The sequence below is a fragment of the Cervus canadensis genome, chromosome 2 (assembly GCF_019320065.1).
Source record: "Cervus canadensis isolate Bull #8, Minnesota chromosome 2, ASM1932006v1, whole genome shotgun sequence".
NCBI classification, from domain to species: domain Eukaryota; kingdom Metazoa; phylum Chordata; class Mammalia; order Artiodactyla; family Cervidae; genus Cervus; species Cervus canadensis.
The window spans coordinates 81,232,164-81,259,183 of record NC_057387.1 but is presented as its reverse complement, the minus strand read 5'-3'; the positions used below and the strand labels follow the sequence as shown (position 1 = coordinate 81,259,183).

Genomic DNA, 27,020 nt, shown 5'->3' with positions numbered 1-27,020 from the left:
CCTAAACTCATGTCAAGTACAGAATAGAAATGTTTTTAGAATAAATAGACAAATGAGTTTCAGTAGATCCATGAAAGACATTCTGTCACCTGCCATGTAAAGAGAGTGGGCATTTATTGTTTGACCTGCCCAACCCCACTTTTCTAGGAATTACCCTTCCTGTTGATACATATGGTTGTAGAGAGAAACATCATGCGTCTAAGCACATAGTGCAGGACTGGACATCTAATGCAAAATGGCCAATAAATACAATATCCAGTGATTTTGGAACCACTTGTGAGAGCTAAAGGCAGAGATAGAAAAACAGAGATTATTCTGGGTGAGAGGTGAGAAGAAAGAGAGAGAAAAGGGATACAAAACTGACATCAGAGAAGAGAGAAGATATAAGAAATTGTGATGATGTTCAAAGCTCAAGTCTCTGATTTTAATTTGTTATGTTTCTATTGTTGGGTATAATTATAGATATATTATTATATATATGATTATTTATATATTAAATAATTATACATTATTTTATATGCACAATTTGTTTTATAAATAATTATATATGCAAAATATGCTCCTCTATCCATCTAATAAATTAAGTTGGTTGAGTTGGTTATATTAGTTGCAATCCAAATATTCTTAACTAATTTGTCACAGAATTAGGCCTCCCACTTTGTACACCATCTTTGCTTCTCCCAACTTTCAAATACCTGAATTTCTCCATCCTTGTCTCAAACTTCTCACATATAAGCTGTGGAGATCCCACTGCTCTAAAGAATAGTAATTTCAATAAGAGGCTAAGTTAACAACAAACATGAATTCAGTAATCCATGTAGACCTATGCTGGGGAATGTGAACAATCATCTTGTTTGAAATAATATAATGCTATACAAAATTGTATGAGCTTCCCTCATGGCTCAGATGGTAAAAGAATCTGCTTGCAATGCAGGAGACCTGGGTTGGATCCCTGGGTAGGGAAGATCCTCTGAAGAAGGAAATGGCAACCCACTCCAGTTCTCTTGCCTGGAAAATTCCATGGATGTGGAATATTACTCAGCCATTAAAAAGAATTCATTTGAACCAGTTCTAATGAGATGGATGAAGCTGGAGCCCATTATACAGAGTGAAGCCAGAAAGATAAAGAACATTATAGCATACTAACACATATATATGGAATTTAGAAAGTGGTAACGATAACCCTATATGCAAAACAGAAAAAGAGACACAGAAATACAGAACAGACTTTTGAACTTTGTGGGAGAATGTGAGGGTGGGATATTTCAAAAGAACAGCATGTATACTATCTATGGTGAAACAGATCACCAGCCCAGGTGGGATGCATGAGACAAGTGCTCGGGCCTGGTGCACTGGGAGACCAGAGGAATCGGGTGGAGAGGAGGTGGGAGGGGGGATCGGGATTGGGAATAAAGACCTGCCCTCTGTAGTTGAAATAAAAAAAAAAAAAATTCCATGGATGGAGGAGCCTCATAGGCTATAGTTCATGGGGTCGCAGAGAGACACGACTGAGTGATTTCACTTTCACTTTCATACAAAATTGTATCCATACAGATGACCAGTGACCAGTGCATTTTAAGAGATTAATATATAAGAGTTCTACTTTTATAAAATCAATTTTGAGAGAAGCTGAAAGTTTTTATAAAGTAAATACCATAGGGATTCTTATACTTTTTAGAGCTTTGGACTACTTTAGAAATCCAATGAACACTTCAGATAATCTACCCAGATAAATGCACATTTGCATAGGATTTGTATGATTTTAGAAAGTTCAAAGAGGTCCTTGGAGTTGAGGAACTGACTTTAAATACTTACATATTTCTTCAGATATTTCCACACTTTCTTTGACCTCTAAAGACAGGGAGTGGGGGAATTTGTATGAGCCTGAAATTACAGGCTCAACCTGGTAGGTAAGTAAGTAACTGACTAACACACCCTATACTATTTTGGTCCCACTGTGTCAGGATGTCGTCCAAATTCCTTTCTTGGCCCTTGAAATCATTTAAGTTCTTATTCTTGCTTCTCTTTCGATGTATGCAACTTTTTCTCCAGCCACATAAAACTGGGAAGAAAATAAAGCTGCCTGATGCTCTTATGCCTTTTACATGCTGTTTCTTCTGCTGTAAAAGTCCTTCTTGTCATCTATGCCTCAGTGCATTGGGCTCCTACTCATCCTTCAAGGCCCAACTCATACTTCACTCCTTATGGGAGGCCTTCCTTGACAGCCTCAGTATAGGAGAGGGGAAATTCTTTGTAGCCCTTTTATCCATCATAGCACTTATTAATGGATAGTGTCTGTTAGAGTATCTCTTCCCTCCCCCAGAGATCAGGAGGCTGGGCCTGTGAGATAGTCATTTATGTATCTACAAGTTTTGGTTAGTGACTGTCACATAGTAGGTGCTCAGGATATGTTTACTGAATGAATAAGTGAATGCATCAACGAACAATTTTCTCTGGGACAATCAGAAAGCTGCTTTACCAAACCTCTGCCTCAGTTTCCCTTTATAAAAAGTGAGACAATGAATGCTGCTTATATAGGAATGTGAGAAGAATCGATTATTGCCAAGATGCAGTAAAATCTTCAAACGAGGCAAGAAAAAGAGCAAACTATATATTTTTTATAATCTTACACACAACAGACTTAACACTCGAGGAGAAAAGCATTTGCTGTTGTTTCTTGCATGGCAGAGGCATGCCAAAATGGATACTATTTTCTAAAATATTTCAAAGTGTGAAGTGTATGACGAGGCCTCCCATCATTTGAAGATGAATTATGTTCTAATCCAGGCATTTAAAAAAACAACAACAACAGAGAAACTCAGGCTGTTTTTCAATTTTGTCTGCATCTTCTGGCTAAGTGCTGGGAATATTAAAAAGAATTTTAACTGCTTGCCAGATTTTCTTTTTTTAAATCAAAGAGCCCATTACATTTTAAAATGTGATGTCTGGGGAAAAGGTCACCCTGCTTCTGGAAGCTGGATTTAAGATGTTAAAATAGGCCTAACAACCACCCTTTATTTTGATGGCAGTTGGTGACTGGTCACAGGCTTTGGAAGGACACCCGTTCACATGCTACAGGTTCAATGTTTGGGGGCCAATGGCAAGTCGGTCACTGAGTGGTGATGAGAAGTTTCTGCAAGCATACAAGCTCAGACAGAAATCAACCACACTCTTGGAGTTCTATTTCCCTTCTCTGCTTGAGTAGAGTCTTGAAGTCACAGCTAGTCTGCTATTGAAGTACTGGGTGGAAATCAAAAATTCAGAAGGGACAGCCTAACCCAGCATCAGAGCATAGAAGGCAAAGGATTGGTGAAGCCCATCCCCAAGTTCTATACTAGGCTGCATACCATTTGTTCAGTTTTTCCTTGAGATATCTCAGGAACTTCAGGATTCCCTGGAGTAGCAGAAATTTCCTTTCCTTTCTTTCCTGGACAAGAAAGAAAAAATGGTTTTAACTTGGTCTCTTTGTTTTAACATATACACATATACACCCAGGCAAAGAAAATGTTGAGACTCTGCTATGTGGTTGGCATTGTATGGGGGTGATGGGGATACACTGGTGGATAAGAAGGATCTAATTCCTGCCCTGATGAAGCTCACAAAGGGGAGATAAGTGCTAAATAATCACTCAAGATTATTATTTAATTACAAACTACCATAAACACAACAAAGGAAAATGTGAAAATAAATTTCTTTCAGGCTAGGGGTAGGAGTGGTGGAGGATCAGAGAAGGCTTCTTGGAAGAAGTGACACTTAAACTGGGGACCTGAGGGTGAATAGGAGTTTCCAGGAAAAGGTGATGGTGGCATTGCAACAAAAAGAATAAAATGCTTAGGAATAAATTTACCTAAAGAAACAAAAGACCTATACATAGAAAACTATAAAACACTGATGAAAGAAATCAAAGAGGATACAAAAAGATGGAGAAATATTAGCGTGTTCATGGATTGGAAGAATCAATGTAATGAAAATGAGTATATTACCCAAAACAATCAATGATTCAATGCAATCCCTATCAAGCTATCAACGGTATTTTTCACAGAACTAGAATTACTAATTTCACAATTTTTATGGAGACACAAAAATCCTCAAATAGCCAAAGCAATCTTGGGAAAGAAGAATGGAAATGGAGGAATCAACTTGCCTGATTTCAGACTATACTACAAAGCTACAGTCATCCAGACAGTATGGTACTGGCACAAAGACAGAAATGCAGATCAGTGGGACAAAATAGAAAGCCCAGAGATGAATTCATGGGCCTATGGACACCTTTGACAAAGGAGGCAAAAATATACAATGGAGAAAAGACAATCTCTTTATCAAGTGATGCTGGGAAAACTGGTCAACCACCTGTAAAAGAATGAAACTAGAATACTTTCTAACACCATACACAAAAATAAACTAAAAATGGATTAAAGATCTAAATGTAAGACCAGAAACTATAAAACTCCTAGAGGAAAACATAGGCAGAACACTCTCTGATATAAATCACAGCAAGATCCTCTATGAACCACCCCACCTCCCAGAATAATGGAAATAAAAGTAAAAATAAACAAATGGGACCTAATTAAACTTAAAACCTTTTGCACAATGAAGGAAACTATAAGCAAGGTGAAAAGACAGCCTCCAGAATGGGAGAAAATAATAGCAAACAAAACAACTGATGAAGAATTAATCTCCAAAATTTACAAGCAGCTCATGCAGCTCAATACCAGAAGAATAAATGACCCAATCAAAAAATGGGCCAAAGAACTAAACAGACATTTCTCCAAAGAAGACATACAGATGGCTAACAAACACATGAAAAGATGCTCAACATCACTCATTATCAGAGAAATGCAAATGCATTTGCAAATGCATTATTTGAGAAATGCAAATCAAAACCACAATGAGGTACCATCTCACGCTGGTCAGAATGGCTGCCATCAAAATGTCTACAAACAATAAATGCTAGAGAGGATGTGGAGAAAAGGGAACCCTCTTACACTGTTGGTGGGAATTGCAAACTAGTACAGCCACTATGGAGAACAGTGTGGAGATTCCTTAAAAAGCTGGAAATAGAACTGCCATACGACCCAGCAAACCCACTGCTGGGCATACACACTGAGGAAACCAGAATTGAAAGAGACACGTGTACCTCAATGTTCATTTCAGCACTGTTTACAATAGCTAGGACATGGAAGCAACCTAGATGTCTATCGGCACACAAATGGATAAAAAAGCCATGGTACATATACACAATGGAATATTAAAAAGAACACATTTGCGTCAGTTCTAATGAGGTAGATGAAACTGGAGCCTATTATACAGAGTGAAGTAAGTCAGAAAGAAAAACACCAATACAGTATATTGACACATATATATGGAATTTAGAAAGATGGTAACAATGACCCTACGTGCAAGACATCAAAAGAGACACAGATATAAAGAACAGACTTTTGGACTCTTCGGGAAAAAGGCGAGGGTGGGATGATTTGAGAGAATAGCATTGAAACATGTATATTACCATATGTGAAATAGATGACCAGTCCAAGTTCAATGCATGAAACAGGGCACTCAAAGCTGGTGCACTGGGACAACCCAGAGGGATGGGATGGGGAGGGAGGAGGGAGGGGGGTTTGGGATGGGGGACACATGTACACCCATGGCTGATTTATGTCAGTGTATGGCAAAAACCACCACAATATTGTAAAGCAGTTAGCCTCCAAATAAAATATATTAATTTTTAAAAATAAAAACAAACAAACACATGGTGGGCATGTCCATAGAGCAGAGAGTTCCAGATAAACAGAGATATCAGCCTGTTGAACTTCCCTGAATGAAGAGGGCTTTTCCAGTTTGGGGAGTGGCAAGGGGCCTTTTCCTGTGGTCTTTCCTCTTAGAGAATGAAGCACTCCCACCTTCCTTTCCATTCGAGTTTGCACTTGAAAGATCATGTAAAACCTTTGTCTTCCCCTTTCTTGTTCCTTCCTATGGTCAGAGGTCCTATATGGAAAGATTATGGCATCCCTACCCCAGGGGATTTTACGGCCCATGTACTACTTGCTCTGGCTGCTGCCTTCATGAATAGAAGAAATTTCCTTAGGAAGCAGGAAAAAGACATAAAGACCTTCAGTTTAAGTCCACTGAGGCTTATTGTGGGTATCATTCATTCATCACTCAACACCTGTCATCAGAGTTGGCAACTTATTACTGACAGCTACATAGCACAGATTTCTGGGAGCTTCAGCTTCAATATTTAATGCATAATTCAAATATGCCATTGTGTGCGTGCTTAGTCACTTCAGCTGTACCTGACTCTTTGCAACTCTATGGACTATATAGCTCACCAGGCTTCTCTCTCCATGGGGTTCTCCAGGCGTGAATGCTGGAGTTGGTTGCCTCAATCTTCCCAATCCCAAAGGGATCAAACCCACGTCTCCTGTGGCTCCTGCATTGCAGGTAGAATCTTTACTGCTGAGCCACCAGGGAAGCCCCAAGTGTGCCATTAACAAATACATATTGTTTCTGAGTTGGCTGTTGCTATTTTCAATAAAATGATTCAATCAATGAATTTTTAAAAAGGGTAGAAGTCGACAGTATAACATAATGGTGGGGGAATAGAGGCTCTGAAGCCAGATCCCTTGGGTTTGAGTCCTGGCTTGACTCTTTTCTCTATTAGCTGCATGATTTAGGGCAAGGAACTTGTCCTCTCTGTGTCTGTTTCCACTTCTGTAAAATGGGGATAATGCCATCTATAGGTTACTGTGAAGATTAAATGGACTAGAAAATGTAAAGCAAATACATGGAGCATAGCAGGTACTCAATAAATGTTAACTAGTAGTTATCTATGTAAGGATGCTTATAAAATAAACACATTGGATTAAAGAGCTTTTTGTTAGACTCTTAACATTGCACTTACAAATAATTATGAATCTTCTCCCAGTTTCTTGATGGAGAAGGCAATGTGATTTCATAATCTCTGAAGGCCCAGAACCGAGCATTATAAGTACTAAATGCATGTAAAATGGATGATCATGTGCCCTTAATTTGAAGTTCGGAAAATAAAGCCACTGATTGTATATTTCTGTGTTTCCCGTTCCTTTTCAGGCCCTATAGGAGGAAGGATTTTTTTCTATTCTTCCATATCTAACCCAGATGCTACAGATGAACTTTGGTGTCAGGTATGAATGCTATTAATATAATCCAGATGTTTCCCTTTACCAGCTGCAAGCTTTCAGATCCTAATCTTGTCAGTTGTGAAAAGGGAATGATAATTGCATTTTGAAATTATAATTTATATAGGTAATTAAAAACTACCTACATAAAAATGCTTAACACAGGGAAGATGCCTAATGCAATGTAGTATTGTTTGCCATTGTGTTACTATTACGTGATTTTAAGCAATCTAGTTTCTCCAGAAAAGAGAACTTTACATTATGTGCCAGGAATTTTTCACATGCATTATTCTTTTTAATATAAGATCTAGTACCTAGAGTTTGTCCCAGTTCAGTTTCTCTATTGTTGGCATTTCTAAAAGTCCCATAAGGAGAAAATGCAGGCTCATCTCCTTGGCTTTTTTTAAGCTTTCCTTTCTAATGCTTATAAGCATATTTTAAAAGGTAATGGTTTTCACATGTGGAAATTGAGAAATCCAAGGTAGGGATGATTTTTTTTTCCTTTCTAACACAGAAGGAAGGACAAATAATAACCATCTGTCTAGTCTGCATTGAAGATTTGCATTGGAGGAAACAGGCCAAGCTAGCTTCTAGAGATCTCCAGATATTGTACAGGCCAGGTTTTACAAGGCTTCCAGTGGATTCTGAGAGTTACACAGCCAGCCCTACCATCTCTCCCCACACCCCTCACTAATAACTTGAAATCAGTGGTCTTCAGCACTGGTGCTAAAATGCTCCCACCTGGAGAGCTTTAAAAATTACCAGTGCCTAGGTGTCACACCAGACCAATTATATCAGAATCTCTAGGGGGTGAGAACCCAGTTTGGGACTTCTAAAAAATTCCCAGGTAAACCTAAAATAAAGTCATAGATAAAAACTGATTAAAAAATTAAAAAAATTAAATAATACCATTTGCAGCAACATGAACAGACCCAGAGATTATCATACTAAGCGAAGTAAGTAAAAACGAGAGACAAATATATGTGCAATCTAAAAAAGTGATACAAATGAACTTATAAAATAGAAAGTGATACAAATGAACTTATGAAACTTATAAAAACTCAGACATAGAAAGTAAATTTAAGGTTATCAAAGGGGTGGGGAGGAATAAATTGGTTATTTGAGATTGGTAGATAAACAGTAAGGACCTGCTGTGTAGCACAGGGAACTATATTGAATATCTTGTAACAACTTAGAGAGTAAAGGCACCTGAAAAGCTGTAGTGGTGGTTTAGTTGCTAAGATGTGTCTGACTCTTTGTGACTCCATGGACTGTAGCCTGCCAGGCTCCTCTCTCCATGGGATTTCCCAGGCAAGAATACTGGAGTGGGTTGCCATTTCTTTCTTGAGGGGATCTTTCCAACCCAGGGATCAAACCCATGTGTCCTGCATTGCAGGTGGATTCTTTACCACTGGGCTACTATGGAAGCCCCATGTGTGTGTGAGTGTGTGTATGTGTGTGCGCGTGTGTGTGAAATTAAAAGATGCTTGCTCCTTGTAAGGAAAGCTATGGCAAACCTAGACAGTGTATTCAAAAGCAAAGACATCACTTTGCTGACAAAGGTCCGTCTAGTCAAAGCTATGGTTTTTCCAGTAGTCATGTATGGATATGAGAGTTGGCCATAAAGAAGGTTGAATGTTGAAGAATTGATGCTTTTAAATTGTGGTGTTGAGGAAGACTCTTGAGAGTCCCTTGGACTGCAAGAAGATCAAACTAGTCAATCCTAAAGGAAATCAACCCTGAATATTCATTAGAAGGACTGATGCTGAAGCTGAAGCTCCAATACTTTGGCCATCTGATGTGAAGAGCTAACTCACTGGATGCTGGGAAAGACTGAAGGTAAAAGGAGAAGAGGGCGGCAGAAGATGAGATGGTTGGATAGCATCACCAACTCAGTGGACATGAATTTGAACAAACTCAGGGAGATAGTGAAGGACGGAGAAGCCTTGTGTTCTGCAGTCCACGGGGTTGCAAAAAGTCAGCCCCAACTAAGCAACTGAACAACAATCTGGTAGTAGGTAGTAAAGTTCTCTCCTTCTTGGCAGGATCTCCCAAAAGACAGTGCTGTGGAGGGATGATGAGCCTAGCTCCCAGAACTATTTTGCTATTACAGGAGTGCCCAGTGCAGTTGGACACCAACATTTAGAACCTGAAGATGATGCCAACACCAGATAAAGGAAGCAGAAAGCCAGAGAACAGATTCTTGACCTGACACTTGAAGTGAAAGTCGCTCAGTCATGTCCGACTCTTTGCAACACCATGGACTTAGTCCATGGAATTCTCCAGGCCAGAATACTGGAGTGGGTAGCTTTTCCCTTTTCCAGGAGATCTTCCCAAGCCAGGGATCGAACCAAGGTCTCCCACATTGCAGGCAGATTCTTTACCAGCTGAGCCACAAGGGAAGCCCAGTGGCTAGATAAAACCATTATAGCTCTTGCTGCTGCCCGAGTTTTCAGTTACATAAACCAAAGCTTTTCTGTTCCTTCAATATAAGTAGTTCTAACTAGGAATTACTATGGATTTTTTTACCCTTAATAAAAGGGAGATTAAACTCAGCCATTTTTCTATGTTATCTTGAGTGATGGGCCATCGATAAATGTTTGGGGGGATCAATGAGCCTCTGAGGCGACCACCATTGCCTTCTAATTTCCCCCCATCTGCAGTCATGCGATAGGTCTGTTCCTTGCTTCCTGCTTCCCCTCTTCTCCCTCACTTCACCGGCTCCACTGTGAAGAGATTCAAAGTTGGGTCGTACTTCATTTTTGTAAAATACTACTTTAGATCTTAGAACATATGTATCTGGAGGGGTCTAAGCTCTTTTGTATTTGTCTTTATAGGAGTTTGCAGCATTTCTTGGATCTATGGCTTGAGATATTTTATCACTGTTGGCAATTTTCAGTCATAATTTTCTTCAATATTGCTTCAGCTCTACTCTCTTCCTCCTATCATTCTGTGACTTCATTACATGTATGTTGGATGTTGTCACCATTTCCTATATATCTTTTATATACTCTTTTTGCATATTTTGTCATCTTTTCTCATTCATACTTCAATGTGAATATTTCCTACTGAATCATATTCTAGTTCACTAATTCTCCCTTCAGATATGCCCAGTCTTTTGTTAAACCCATCTATTGAGTTTTAAAATTTAGTTATTTTTAAATTTTTTTGTGTTCTACATATTCCATTTGATTCTTTTTATAGATTCAAATTATTTGCTGAAAATTCTCCATCTTAATAATTTTCTCAAACATACTAATTACAGTTATTTGAAAATCCACATCCTCTCTTATACCATTGCTGATTATTTCTAATTGAATGCTGGAAACATTTTGTATGGATAATTCTAGAGATTTTATGAGATGTTAACTTCTTACACAGAGGGGATTTTCCTCTTTTCTATCTGGTTGTTCAATTTGAATTCCAAATAATAGCCTTCAAAGAAATATTATTTTGTATTTTATCTTGTCTTCTGGTTGATCTTGCCAAGATTCTAGTCCTTAGTCTAAGTTACAGACATTAAGTATTTATGTGATATGCAAATATCATATGCACATTAAAAGCAAGTTCATAGAATTTTTGTGATTCCAAAAGTGATCAAGTTTATAATATGAGGCAGTATATATAAAAATGAATCATTTTAATCTTTAGAATCTTCTAATGAAAATCAGAATGAGAAAATTCACAGTTCTACACACTCCAAAGGCATAGCTATCTTTTGTTTCTTATAATATCCCTTCTTTCCTTTTATGACACTTACCTGTTGGGCTAAAGAACCAGCAAACAAAATGGCCTACTCGGTGCCTAGGAGCATTTTAATAATCATAGCTCCAGCAATATAGGAATGGGAAGAGATCAAGACTTTAAGTTTCTCAGTAAGACACAGGCTGTCACAACAATGCAACAACAGCACCACACTCCTGTTGCTCTGTAGAGTGTAATACTGCCTAACATTTTTGTTTGTTAGACTTACAGTCACCCTATGAGATTCTAGGTTCTGCTAAGAGTACACCTTGCTCTATGTTCCTTCAGCCCTAAGGATGATAGCTGCTTTCTATAGTTACTAGTATCTGGGTTATCTCATGGTCACGGGTTGAAATATATGCTTTAAACAGGTATCACTGAAACCTGTTAATAAGGCCCTGTTTGAAAACAACTTAAGATGTAATCAAGTTAAGATGACATCATTATGGATTTGGTTGGGCCCGAACTTGAATGAACAGTAGTGTCTTTGTACAAAGAGAAGAAGGATTTAGACACAGGTACAAAAAAGAGGCAGAGAAGGAAGAAGCCCATAGGAAGACAGAGGCAGAGATTGTAGTTATGTAACCATAAGCCAAGAACAGCCTGCGGCCACCAGAAGCTGGAAGAGGCAAGGAAACACTCTTTCCTAGAGCCTTGAGAGGAAGCATGGCCCTCCTGACACCTTGATTTGTGACTTATAGTGTCCAGAACCATGAGAGAAGAAATTTCTGTTATTTTAGGCCACTCAGTTTCTGACTTTGTTGTGACAAATGCCCGAGGGAAATGAACACACTCATTATTCTCATTTTGCGCTTTCAGTCTTCTAATTATGGATAATAACCAATCCCTCAACCCCCTGCTATAAATTCCCTTTGTTTGAAATGCCTAGTGAGGTTTCTGTTTTTCACTGGAATGCAAACTGATATACTAAACTTCCCACCAAACTCTCAGTACCTTGTATTTTGATCCAAAGGGTAACCAGTAAATGGTTGATGGATGTACTAAATAGAGAATTGCAACAACAGATTAGTATCAATGCATATTTTTTCACCTGTCATATTTAACACTTGTTAATTGCTAAATATTTTGCCCAATTCATCTTCATCATTTCACTTAATAATATATCTTGGAAATCTTCCTGTATTAGATCAGCCATGTGATTTTACAGCTGCATAGCTATATTAATTGCATATACTGTAATTTAATAAAATGGTGCTTGAAGGATCTTGGCTTCCCTGGTGCCTCAGATGGTAAAGAATTTTCCTGCAATGTGGGAGACCTGGGTTTGATCCCTGGATCGGGAAGATTCCCTGAAGAAGGGAGTGGGTCCCTGCTCCAGTATTCTTGCCTGGAGAATCCCCATGGACAGAGGAGCCTGGCAGGTTACAGTCCATGGAGTTGCAAAGAGTCGGACGTGACTGAGTGACTAAGCACACAGCACACACAAAAATTATACCACTGTATATAAATCTTGGAGAGCTTTTTGGTGAGGTATTAGTAGGGAAAGTACTTAGCTATATGATTCCCAGATCTAAGGGACTATGCAACTGAAATTCTAATAAGTAATATCAACTTCTTTTATAAATGCACTACATCCATATTAAAGGGCTATTTCTAGATAATGCTTCATGATATACTACATGAATGAATGGATAAAGAAGCTGTGGTACATGTATGTGATGGAATATTACTCAGCCATAAAAAGGAACACATTTGAGTCAGTCCTAATGAGGTGGATGAACCTAGACCCTATTATACAGAGTTAAGTAAGTCCGAAAGAGAAAAACAAATATCATATACTAACGCATATATATGGAATTTAGAAAGATGGTACTGGGGAACCTATTTGCAGAGCAGCAGTGGAGACACAGACATTGAGAACAGACATATGGATACAGCTGGGGTGGGGGAGGAAGGAGAGATTGGGGTGTATGGAGACAGTAACGTGGAAACATAACAACATCTATTTTACCATGTGTAAAATAGATAGCCAATGGGAATTTGTTGTATGACTCAGGGAACTAAACCAGGGCCCAGTAACTGCCTAGAGAGGTGGGATGGGGAGGGAGGTGGGAGGGAGGTTCAAGTGGGAGGGGACATGGGTAAACCTATGGCTGATTCATGTTGATGTTTGGTAGAAACCAACACAATATTGTAAAGCAATTAACCTTCAATTAAAAATAAATAAATAAACTCTTTAAATAAAAAGAAAAACCTGGGAATTATGCCTTTTATGATCTAACTGACCTAAAAAAAATAGCCATTAATGCAAACTTCACTCTTAATTTTTCTTCACTGGTAAGCTATTTACATTTCTGGGGGAAATGATGTGAAAGCCAACAAACAGACCATTGGCGCTAAGTCACAGCATCAACAAGAGCTCTGGGAATGGGAGGTCTCTTAGGGAACAAAATAACCAGACTCACCTGGAGGAAAATCAGATGACAAATCAGAGGAAGCTCTGCCCAACCACTCAACAAAATTCTCCCATCTATGCAAGAAAAGGAAACACAGTATCTGTGATCAAAGTAGGAAGCTCTGAAAGAATGTACAAAAAAGCTTAAAAGTAATATAGACTGTGATATCATAGGAATTTTTTGATGCCTCTATCATTAGGGGTTCAGTGAAGGAAATGGAAGCTACTTTATGTGTCTCAGGGATTCCCTGGTGACTCAGATGGTAAAGAGTCTGCCTGCAATGCAGGAGACCTGAGTTGCAGGATCTTCCTGGTTTGGGAAGATCCCCTGGAGAAAGTGATGGCAACCCACGCTAGTATTCTTGCCTGGAAAATCCTATGGACAGAGGAGCCTGGGGGGCTGAAATCCATGGGGTCAAAAAAGAGTTGGACAACTGAGAGACTTCATTTTCTTTCTTTTCTTCTTAGGTGTTTCTTCTAGAAATGGAAATTAAGTGCCCACAAAATTATTGCAGGGGCTAGTAGAATGGAGGTTGGTGTCTGCCGATGGGCTAAGGGTTGGGTCTCAGTAGATGTAGTCCAGAGTCCAGGGAACTGCAGGAAATTCTAGCTGATGTCTCAGTTGCCCTTGACCATGGTGACTAGTTTGGTGACTAGACAGTATAGATGGCATTCTGGCCACTGCAAAAACTGAGGGTCTGGAGTTGCTACTACTGCAGGAAAGTAATACATACTTAAAATGTCCCTGCCCCTCTCACCACTCTTTCTGCCTTTCAAATCTCATGCACTGGCATCCCAGTGATGGAACTTAAATCAATTCCAGAACCTCAATGTCAAGGGAGCTTTGGAAATATTCTTTATAGCCTTCTCAACTATGGGAAGTATTACAACACGGGAAAGAACATAGAAGGGGATAGAAATGGGTGCTAAGTGCAAATAGACAATATTTAGTGAAATCCCCAAGCAGAAATTGCATTGGGCAATGTGTGGGCATGTGATAATCATGGAGTCATTTAAAACTTATAAGTAGTTTAGGAACACTTAGGTAGGAAAAATAACTTACATTTGCTTGCCCAGCATCCGTTCTCCATTTATATAAAAATATGCTTCTCTAGGATATTGGGCTATAATCAATGTCCTATACCCTTCTCTAGCCAATGTTGTGATCCATCCTGTCTAACTAATCTCAATCTATCACTTTTCCCATCCTTCTCTCGCTTCTTTCCTCTCTCCCACTCTGTCTGTATTTCTCATTATTTTTTGGTTTCAACGCTTCCCAAAGTTTCATTCTTCCCTAATTTTGCATGTAACTTTGTATCTTTTTGAAATATTTCTTTTTGCTTATGCTAGCAAGACAGTTCTGTTTCTAGCAACCAAACTTAAAGTGGAAAGAATTTTTAGCACCTCTTTGCCCATCAGAAGCCAAGCAAATATAAACAGTCAGTTGTGAGAATATGTCCTAGATTATCTAGAAGAGTTTTAAAGTCACGTGATTTTATTCTCTTTATTTTTTTTATTTTTTTCATTTATTTTTATTAGTTGGAGGCCAATTACTTCACAACACTGCAGTGGGTTTTGTCATACATTGACATGAATCAGCCATGGAGTTACATTTGTTCCCCATTCCGATCCCCCCTCCCACCTCCCTCTCCACCCGATTCCTCTGGGTCTTCCCAGTGCACCAGGCCCGAGCACTTGTCTCATGCATCCCACCTGGGCTGGTGATCTGTTTCCCTATAGATAATATACATGCTGTTCTCTTGAAACATCCCACCCTCGCCTTCTCCCACAGAGTCCAAAAGTCTGTTCTCTTTATTTTTAATTGAAGTATAGTTGATTTATAAATACACACACACACACACACACACATATATATGTATATATATTTAGGCTTCCCAGGTGGTGGTAGTGGTAAGGAACTCACATACCAGTGCAGGAGACAGAAGAGACGTGGGTTTGATTCCTCAGTCGAGAAGATCCCCTGGAGGAGGACATGGCAACCCACTCTAGTATTCTTGTTTGGGGAATCCCCATGGGCAGAGGACCCTGGTGGGCAGTCCACAGCATCACACAGAGCTGGACTCAACTGAAGCAACTTAGCATGCATGCATGGATGTACATGTACAAACACACTTTTTCAGATTTTTTTCCCTTATAGGTTATTACTATATAATTCCTATATAGTATAGTATAGTTCCCTGTGCTATATAGTAGTCCTTGTTGGTTATCTATGTCATATACTGTTGTTGTTCAGTTGCTCAGTCATGTCTGACTCTTTGTGACCCCATGGATATCAGCATGCCAGGTTTCCCTGTCCATCACCATCTCCTGGAACTTGCTCAAGCTCATGTTCATCTAGTCAGTGATGCCATTCAACCATCTCATCCTCTGTTGTCCCCTTCTCCTCCTGCTTTCAATCTTTCCCAGCATCAGGGTCTTTTCTAATGAGTCGGCTCTTCACATCAGGTGGCCAAAATATTGGCGCTTTGGCTTCAGCATCAATCCTTCCAATGAATATTCAGGACTGATTTCCTTTAGGATTGACTGGTTTGATCTCCTTGCAGTCCAAGGGAATCTCAGGAGTCTTCTCCAACATCACAGTTCAAAAGCATCCATTCTTCAGTGTTCAGCTTTCCTTATGGTCCAATTCTCACATCCACACATGACTACTGGAAAAACCATAGCTTTGACTATATGGACCTTTGTTGGCAAAGTAATGTCTCTGCTTTTTAATATGCTGTCTAGGTTGGTCATAGCTTTTCTTCCAAGGAGCAAGTGTCTTTTAATTTCATGGCTGCAGTCACCATCGCAGTGATTTCGGAGCCCAAGAATTTAAAGTCTGTTACTGTTTCCATTGTTTCCCCATCTATTTGCCATGAAGTGATGGGACCAGATGCCATGATCTTAGTTTTTTGAATGTTGAGTTGTAAGCCAGCCTTTTCAGTCTTCTTTTTTACCTTCATCCAGGGGCTCTTTAGTTCTTCTTTGCTTCATATATAGCAGTGTGTATACATTAATCCCAAATTCCTAATTTATTCCTCCACTCCTTTCCCCTTTGGTAATCATAAATTTGTTTTCTGTGTCTGTGGATCTATTTCTGTTTTGTATAAGTTCACTTGTATCTTTTTTTCCCCCTCAGATTCCACACATAAGCAATATCACATGCTATTTCTTTTTTTCTTTTTGGCATGGTTCACTTAGTATGATGATCTCTGGGTTCATCCATGTTGTTGCAAATGGCATTATTTCATTCTTTTTATAGCTGAGTAATATTACTTTGTAATATCTTCTTTATCCATTCATCTATTGATAGACATTTAGGTTGCTTCCATTTTGTGGCTATTGTAAACAGTGCTGCAATGAACATTGGGGTGCATGGATCTTTTCAAACTCTGATTTTCTCCAGATACATGCTCAGGAGTAGGATTGCTGGGTTGTATGGTAGCTTTTTAATATTTTTTAAGGAACCTCCATAAATTCATTTGATATGTAACTAGTTTGTTTTGCTTATACTTAATAAAACTTTTCTATACCTGGCATCACAAATCAGAAAAGTTCTTTGTCAGTGTAGAAAACATAACCTCCAGAGCTTCATGTCACTTTGGGCACAAGAATAGACAAGGCATAGGTAAGCAGAACCACCAGCCAGACAAGCTAATGATTATTTCAGCTGCTACAAAGGCTAGGCGTGGAAAAGAAGGTTGGAAAAGTAGCACTCTCTAGGAATTTTAATTAACATACAAAGATCTGACATTAGCACAGATCTGGAAATAAACTTAAGGAAAAGCGTCTCCTGTCTGCTACACTTCTTGAAATTCCTTCCTCTTAGGAGGGTCAGGCTTAAGGCTACATATTCTGACCTGCTGAACAACAACACAACAAAAACCCAGATCCACTGATATTTCCACATTGCTTAACATTTATTTTTTAGAGCTGTTGGAAGTTAGCAAATATTTGGCAAGGTTTCTGGACAAAATGGCACCAGATACTCTCTTGCCCCTTCTTGAGTATTTGCTGATAGAAGGGGAAGGAAATTGCAGGACATTTTTCTAAGTACTGAACTTGGACATTGCCTGATTTAAGTGGGATGTGACAAATGAAATCCTTAAGGTCCTCTAATAAAATATCTTCTTTATTCCATACTCTTTACATTACTCTAGAACCTCCAAAGAGCCCTTGACATGTTAAACATAGCAATAGGTTTTTGTTGCCACAAAAGGCAATATAATTCTAATCACAGTAGTAGGTGCCGGATTCCCCATGTTGAGTCAGAGAGGTCAAGATTGAAGGACAAGGTCTGTGAACCTGATTCTAGATTCAGGCAGATCCGAGTTCAAATTCTAATGTCATCCAAACTTTTAAAATGACCTTTCATGAGCATTCTGAGTCTCTTGTGTGCATTCTCTCATTTAATTGAGACAATCATCTCATGAAACACGTAAATGACTTGCCCGTGGACATGCTGATTAATGGGGCAGCCAGGATTTAAATTCTGACTCCAGATCCTGCACCCTTAACCATTGTACTCTATGGCCTTACACATGAAATGTAATATAACTTGGTTTCAGTTATACTCCGCCCCCCCTTTAGAATTCCATGAACATGGTTCTAGTGTCTTCTAATGTTTATTATTATAGTTTTTTTTTTAACTTTAAACTTTATTATGGTATTTAAATGCCAGATTGAAAGAAGCAAACTACAGTTGACCCTTGAACAGTGAGATGAGGGGTGGGGTGTGTTAGGGTTGCTAACTCTCTGCTGAGTCAAAAATTCATGTATAATTTATAGTTGGTCCTCCATATTAGAGGTTCCTCCATTCCACTGGTCCACTTTGCAGAAGTATGAGGTCAGTCTTATTTGGATATATTTATAATTATTTTTTATTTATTTGCTTTGATTTAGTTTAATTTTGTTTTGGTTGCATCCTTAAATAATTCCTGTTGTCTCAGAAGCACAAAAGTTTTGTCAGGAGAAACATGGATGCTTTTTTTTTTTCTTAATTTAGTTTAGATCTTAATGAATTCATTGTCTGTACACCGGGTTTTTCTTTTTTCTTATTTCTGCAAAGTTTCTTCAGCTGTGACCTTTTGTTTCATGTCTTGTCCAGTTCTTATAGTTTCTTATTCCACAATAGCAAAGCATCTTAGGTTCAGTCTCTATTCTTATTCCTTTATCTCTACTATTCTTTTTCATTTTTTCCTCTAGATTTTGTGTAAACTTCCGAATTCTGATGTTCTGAATTAGATTTACTCTAGTGTTAATTTTGCTAATCATTAATTTCTGGTTATCATATTTTCTTTTGTAAGTAATATTTTATTAAAACACAGTCCTGGCTATTTGTTATGTATTGTTTTTGGCTGCTTTCAGATTATAACGACATAGTTGAATAATTACAACAGATTATACACCCACAAAACCTAAAAAATTTACTATGTGACCCTTTATAAAAAAGGTTTGTTGACCTAAACATTTAAATAAGTGTCTTAATATCACTGAATATCTAGCAATATTCAGTTTTCCTTGATTGTGTTATACTTTTTAAACTGAGATATAATTGACATATAAAATATTAGCTTCGAGTGTACAACATGATTCGATATATGTATGGATTGCAAAATGATCTCAATAAGTCTAGTTAACATCCATCACCAAACATAGTTATAATCCCAGTTACCTCTTCATTATGCTGTAGAAGTTTCAGTTTCCTTGAAACTATCCACATTTCACCAAGTTCATTTTAATTTCTTCTTTTCACTTTAGTGCTTTTTGCATTTCATTTTAATAGTCTTTTAATCTCATTATGCTTATTACTTTCCAATTCATTTCAAGAGAGACATGGCTCTTTATATCCTATGGAGAATACCAATGGCTTTCTAAATATTTTCTAGTTTCTAAAGTAAATCATTTTCAGAAGTTTGCTGTTATTTGGAGTCTGCAGGATCATGGTTACTTTCCTCGTTCTACAGTATTTTCAAAAAGTAGGCCTCATACGTTGGGGTTTTCTCTTTGAAGACAATGGCAACCCACTCCAGTGTTCTTGCCTGGAGAATCCCAGGGACGGGGGTGCCTGGTGGGCTGCCGTCCATGGGGTCGCACAGAGTCGGACACGACTGCAGCGACTTAGCAGCAGCCGCAGCAGTGTCAAATGAGAAACTGTTCACATTCAATACAACACAGTAGATGAATTTAATAGGCTTCTTTGGCCCTACTCACTGCTTTTTCAGCCCCTCAGTGAAGGGGCGAGTGACAACTCCTACCAACTGGTGCTCCTTAGACATTTTCCTGGTGCCTCTCAGTTGGGACCACTGCAGAGGTGGGATTGTCCCATCACACCTGTTGGATATCAGACACTATATTGGTGTAGTGTGTCATAATGGGTACACTTGCTGACCCGAAACAGACTGCCAGATATTTCTCCAGCAAAGACAGGTTTTTTCAGGATCAACAGAGATTTGTAATTTGTGGTCTCCAATCATGGTGAGCCATGCTCAAGTCCCCCAGGCAGCACGGGAAAGAGAACACACTTTTTATGGAAAGGAAAAGGGGGTTGGGAGGGCTATAGAAAACAAAGTGTCCATGGCTTCTCATTGGCTGAGTTCTTAGAAAGAGGAATTTTCCTTGCTGTTGAGTTCTAGTATCGTGGGGCATGAGAGCACCCCTTCTGGTCTCTCAACTCTGACATTGCTGTATATTCATTTTTTACACACTTCCCAACACACACAACTACCAGGGAGCACCTCTTTCTGATCCAACCTACATGACGTTACATTTCCAGGATTACATTTCAACAGATGCAAATACCACAGCCGAGTTTAGCCATTCCTGCCTTCCTCACACCAACTTTATGCTCTGTCATTCCTAGGAGTTGTGATCTCTGCACAGACACAGAAAAGCAATATGAGGGTAAGTGTACTGGTTTGTAAACTTGGATGAGAGAAGGAGAGGAAGGAACTGTACTCAAGCAGATACAGAAAGTAGTACCTATGTAATTTCTGGTTGTATAAGACTTGGGGCCTTCAAATCAAGGAGAAGACTGTGGTGAAGGGACAAACATATCTTCTGTTTTTGGCACTTTCCATAAGTAGTCAGGACAAAGCCTGGGGCACCAAGATTTTCCCAGATTCCATTGTTCATAGCCAGTGGAGATTCTTTCTAGATTCTGACATTAGAGTGCCTGTTAGTTTTTGCTTCTGGTGTTTTTTTTTTCCTTGCCACTTCATTTGTTCATTGGAATTTTAATAAAACTAAATTTATTAAATTTAGTAAATCTCCTTCAGAGATGACATTTTATACAAAAGTCCTATATATTAACACAAAAACCAAAAGTCTAACCATAGCAAAAACTCAAAATGGGGGATATTTTATAGAAACACCCTCGTAATGTTGATGATGTTACTTACAGGTGACATGTTTCTCTGTGAGTTTCATACAGGATTCACTCAAACGTGTGTGGTACTTCCTTCTGAAACTCATCCCCTTTCTTTACTTTGTGAAATGTATACTCTGGCCAAAATGGACAGTCTGTGGTTCTCCAAGCTTGTAATGTTCTTGTTTGCATTTGTATATTGGCAAACACTGCTCCTTCTATCTCTGAGATTCTCCTTTCCATTGCTCATCTGATTGGCTCCTACAAGTCCCACCAAGCTCAGCTGAGTGTTTAGTAGTACCGAAGAGCCAGCTCTGTTCAGAGTGCTAGAATTATAGGTTAAGTCCCATGATTTGAAAAGTTAAATCACTGAAGCCATTCCCTTGAGAATCCTGCAGTCTACTATTCCAACTGAGGGGCACAAAATATTCTAGGAGGTGGGTGGAAAGAAGACTGTGGAGGAGACTGTTAGCCTGCAGGGGGCTGTATAGTCTGCTAGGGTTTCTATTTAAAAAAAGGGGGGGGGGCGGGTCTTCCATGGTGGCTCAGTTGGTAAAGAATCCGCCTGCAATGTGGGAGACCTGGGTTCGATCCCTGGGTTGGGAAGATCCCCTGGAGGAGGGTATGGCAACCCACTCCAGTATATTCTTGTCTGGAGAATGCCCACAGACAGAGGAGCTTGGTGGGTTGCAGTCCATGGAGTCGCAAAGAGTCAGACACGACTGAACAGCCGAACTGAACTGAACTGGACACAGAGTCTTTTCTCTGTATGAGCCCATCCTTGGAGTCTCTCTACGTGTCTAAATTTCCTCCTTATAAAGACACCAGTCAGATTGGTTGGAGGCTTACTCTAATGACCTTATCTTAGTCATCTCTTTAAAGATCTTATCTTCAAATACATAGTCTAAAGGCTGGGAGTTAGGGATTCAACACATGAATTTAAGGGGATATAAATTCAACCCATAATAGGAAGAAAGATTTAAAAAGTCCCAACTTTGGGGACAATTTACTTAAGGACTCTAAAAGTGAAAGTTGCTCAGTTGTGTTTGACTCTTTGTGACCCCATAGACTATACAGCCCATGGAATTCTCCAGGCCAGAACACTGGAGTAGGTAGCCTATCCCTAGACTCTGAACCTCATTTTATTCATCTGTGAGGTGGGTATAAAAACATTAATTCATAGGACTGTTGGAAATATAAAATGAGATAAGCTATGTAGAGCATGAAGCCCTATTTGTAAACATAGTAGGTGGAGATGCATCAATCCTTCTGAGTCAGGGGGTTATCTTGGTTCTTACTTAACTAAGCTGCCAGAAAAGCTCATCCACCTGCAGCATCTTTCTCTGCTTTCATCTTCCTAATCATGTATCCTAAATTGTATTCTTCTCACCTTCCATTTACCTGTGAGAAGTGCAGTCTTTACTTGGTAGACAGGCAATAAACTCAAATCTAGACAAAAGGATTAGTCTTTTTTCATTTAACAGGTGGAAGTGTAATGTTCAGAGAAATGAGTGACTTGTCCATGTTCTCAAAACCAGTGCATATGACTGTTGGGATTTCCATCTAGGCCTGTGTGATTACAGAGCTTACATTGCCTTTCTGCATAGATGGGGGCTGAAGGGGCAGTGGAGGTGCTCTACCAGTGAGGAGATGCTACCTGCAAGCCCTGGGGTTCCTTGGATCATACCTGATCCTGGAACTAAAGCCTCTTCACTTTTGTATTCATAACCTACACCTCTCCTGGGTCCTAGGGCAGGAAGATACTGAGTTCCTCAAAATCCAAACCCGTGTTCAGCACCAAGCCCAAGGTTAGAGCTGGCTATGAAATGCAGGCAGATTGCCTAAAGCCCCTGTGCCTGGGCACTATCCTATAGGCCTTTAAATTTCATAGGACTTGTAGGAGAGTTGTTAGTGTATTAAAAGCCAAGAATCTGAAGCTAGAGAGTCTGTTTTGACTTAGTCTTATTGATGAATTCATTTTTCAGTTACATCCTAGTTTTAGCTTCTCAGTGCCCCAGCTTCTTCATTTGAAAAGTAATAGTACCTATCTCATGAGGTAGGTACAAGGATTAAAAGAGTTAATATTTATAAAGCACTTAGAACATCGCCTAAGAATATAGTAAGCACTATATAAATGTTGGCTACTACTACCACTACTAACTTTATTAGCAATATTACCATTAGAATTCTTACCCCATAGGAATTACAGGTTCTGGAAGAGAAGATTGGAATTAATGAACTCTTAAAAGCCAGATCTGGTTTCCAAGACCCAACCAATGGGTGGATTCATACCATACCTCTAATAGGTCACAATTTTCCTATTCCCTTACAATCTTCCTATTCCCATTAAAAAGTAATTGCTGAATTGGACACCTCATGCTTCCTTTAGTTCTTAAAATCCTCTGGTTGTTCCTGGGATTATCGGACCAGTCCTTCTCAACCTAATTGCACTCCCAATAACGGGCCAGATGTGTTCGATAAGGTCTGCTTGGGGCTGTGTCAATTGTGCCACTCTATTTATGAAGCCACCCATAGAAGCTTCATTATTTATCCCCTCCCCCGACACAATTTGGCTTGAGTGCCTATGTTTTAAACTGGGTTTGAAGCATTTAATTTTGCCAATACAATTTTAGAGTATTAGTTTGCCTCCTGTTCTCTCTCTGCTCTCCTTAATTACCATTTATTGCAAAGTCACACAGAAACATTAAATGCTAATTCTGACTTACACGTTCCTGGCCAAGAACTGGGATAATAATTTTCATCCAACACAACCTGAATTCATTTTACATAAGGGTGATTCAGAGTAGAGATTTGAAATCGTAATCAAGTCTTTCTCAAAATCGCCTTACTCTGGCAGTCATTCAGTAATGTCTTTGCTAATTGGTAGGCAAATGGCAAAAAACAAAATCTCAGTGTTAAAACACAACACACATACACACACACACACCACTCAAACAGACATACAAAACAACAGCGTTGCTGCAGCATGCTCAAAATTGTTCCTCTCATCAGCTCTTGCAATCTGACAGTTAGAAAAGAACACAACTCATTTTATTTGGTTAGATGGGGCTAATCCCACATCACCATAATCCCTCCTGATGTTTTATTGATTTTAAAGGACATTTAATCAGGAAGCAGCTCAGCACTAGAATCCTGCTAATTAGTAAGCAGCCACATTCCAAATGGGTTCCCAACAGAACAGCAGATTAATGGACAATATGTACTAAAATAATGATTCATGCATTCAGCTTCTAAAATGTATGTCTAAATTGCATCTATAATCTCTTAAGGATATAGGTTTGCATACAAAGCCCTTAACGGAATGAATTTAATTCAACAGAAGAGCTTTAGCCAATGACTGTTTAAGGATGAAACAGGTTTATCACTTATAAATGCAATTCTTCATTGGCCTCATGGTTTTGATGTCCTTGAACATTCAAAGGTCAAAGATAGGTGAATAAAAAATCAGTGTGCTTCTCTGATAATACACATACAATGGTAGGAAGTTGAGAATTTTGATATAATAAGTAGCCTAACCTCATTTGTTCTCTTTCACTCTTATTCTCATACTTCTGATTCCTGGAATCTTCGTTCTGGACCCGAACTTCTATCAAGTATACTGAGTATAACATGAACTTTGACACTTGCATTTTCGCCTTTTATACCAGGGCCTTGTGGGAGTCTCAGTTTTAGCTTACTGATTTTCTACTCAGATCTTAGTCCACTTTTTTGCTTTTCCTGCTTAACCACCTCCCTCACCTTCACCCAACTACCTCCAACATTTTACAGAAGTAAAACTCCCATGTCCAAAACTGATCTAGTGGAAATTCATTGGCTAGGCTCAACCTGCTATTTACCACTTGATGTTCTCATAACCTTTATCACCATGTGATATGTCACATAGTCTACTTTATTTATAGTTTCTCTTCCCCTTTAGAATAGAAGATTCATAAGGGAAGGGACTTTGTTTTATTCATATCTATATTCCCAATGATTAGAATAGTAATTGGTACACAGTAGGCACTCCATAAATATTTGTTAAATGAATGAATAAATGGATTAATCAAATATTTACCCTGTGTCTATCATGTACCAAATACTGGCCTACAAGATGGTGGAATATAATGTGTCATGATCCTTGCCAGCATGGAGATCACTATCTAGTCATTAAATTAACAAGTCACACAAATAAATACATAATTACAAATAGTAATAAGTGATAGGAAAGAACATTACTGAATGCTAAGAGAGAATATAGCACAAAGAACATTATTTTGATGAGATGGTTAGGGAAGGCCTTCTTCAATTTGACCATGAGGTAAGGATTAGGGAAAATTTATGTATCTGCATTCCTCAATATTTTGAAACTTTATTCTTCCCCTAGTTCAGTTCAGTTCCATAAATATTTGTCAAATACCTACTAGGTGTCAGGCACTGCTCTATATACTTGGGATACATCAATAAATAAAGTTTCTGCCTATCCTATGGCACTACAGTCTATAGTCTATCACAGATTAATTTATAACAACAATAAACATCATACACCAGTAAATTACCTAGTACATTAATCGTTTGTAAGTGTATAGAAGGAAGCAAAAGGGATGCAGGTTAAGGGGAAGAAAGGATGGGGGGACCACAACTTTAAATAGTGTTTAATGTAAGCCTATAAACAAGGTAACACTGGGCAAACACTTATAGAAGGTGAAGGAGTTAGCAAGAAGATATTTGGGGAAAGAATATTCTAGGTTAAGGAATCATTCAGAAGATAGGTACTAAGGTGGATGTGTGCCTGGTGTGTTTGAGGAAGAAGAGGAGAACAGTGTGACTGGAACAGAATGAGCAAACGAAATTGTAGATGGAGCCAGAGAAGTTGAAGAGGGCAGATCGTGTAGAACCCTTTGTGAGGATTTCAATTTTCTTTTTCCTTTGTGTGAAATAAGGTGCTCTTTCAGTGTGATAAGCAGAGCAGTGACAGTAACTGTTTCAGGCTTTAATAGACCACTGTAGCTTCTGTACTGAGGATAAACTAGGGACAAGGGAAAAGGAGAATTCAGTTAGGAGGCCATTATAATAATCCAGGAGAAACATAATGGTAGCTTGGATGGGGTGTAGTTAAGTAATAATAGAGGTGGTGAGAAAGGAGCAGGATCTTGACATAGTCTCAAGATAGGGTTGATTTATTCATGAATGACTTATGGATTGGATATAAAATGCAAGGAAAAGAAAAAAAAGATAAAGGTTACTGGCAGGTTGTGTTTTCATTTGAATTCAGTTTAAAATATTGTTAATTTCCCTTGTGATTTCTTCTTTGGCCTTTGGTTATTTATAAAATGTATTGTTTAGTTTCATAATGTTTGGGATTTTGCTTTATTTTTGGTTTGTTTTATTTTTGCTTTTTGATTTCTAATTTATTTATTTTGTGGTCAGAAAACGTATTTTATATGATTTATTCCTTTTAAATTTACTAAGACTTGTTTTGTGGCTCAGGATAGGGTTTATCTTTTAAATATTTCATGAACACTTAAAAAGAATCTGTATTCTGCTGTTGTGTGGGGTGTAATTGCCACTTACATCAAGTTAGTTGATAATATAGTCCAGGTTTTCTATCAGTTCAGTTCAGTCGCTCAGTCGTGTCCAACTCTGTGACCCTATGAACTGCAGCATGCCAGGCCTCCTGTCCATCACCAACTCCCGGAGTTTACCCAAACTCATGTCCATTGAGTTGGTGATGCTATCTAACCATCTCATCCTCTGTCGTCCCCTTCTCCTCCTGCCTTCAATCTTTCCCAGCATCAGGGTCTTATAAAATGAGTTAGCTCTTCACATCAGGTGGCCAAAATACTGGAGTTTCAGTTTTACCATCAGTCCTTCCAATGAACACCCAGGGCCGATTTCCCTTAGGATGGACTGGTTGGATCTCCCTGCAGTCCAATGGACTCTCAAGAGTCTTCTCCAACACCACAGTTCAAAAGCATCAATTCTTCTGTGCTCAGCCCTCTTTACAGTCCAACTCTCACATCCATACATGACCACTGGAAAAACCAAGTTTTCTATAGCCTTACTGATTTTCTGTCTACTTGTTTTTGTCAGTTACTGACAGAAATATGTTCAATTCTGTAAATAAAATTGTGAATTTATCTATTCCGCCTTCCAGTTTTATGTTTTTAATTTATTAACTTGAAACTATGTTATTTGAGGGCATGAGCATTTAGGTCTGTATGTCCTTTTGATGAACTGAATTTCTGGTAATACCCCTTGATTTAGAATCTACTTTATCTGACTTTAGTGTAACCATCCCAGTTTATTTTTCATTCATACCAATTAGTATGGTATATCA

The 27,020-nt window shown here is 38.7% G+C and overlaps 1 protein-coding gene across 1 annotated transcript in view; it reads right to left on the bottom strand.

Annotated features, from left to right (window-relative positions):
* C2H1orf87 (chromosome 2 C1orf87 homolog) overlaps positions 1-27,020 on the bottom strand; it is an 83,243-nt gene that overhangs the window by 10,358 nt on the left and 45,865 nt on the right. The window contains exons 8-9 of the mRNA XM_043447555.1: positions 13,328-13,392; positions 3,348-3,427 (exon numbers count right to left, since the gene is read on the bottom strand). Coding sequence (XP_043303490.1) covers positions 3,348-3,427; positions 13,328-13,392 — 145 coding nt within the window. The remainder of the gene's footprint in view (positions 1-3,347; positions 3,428-13,327; positions 13,393-27,020) is intronic.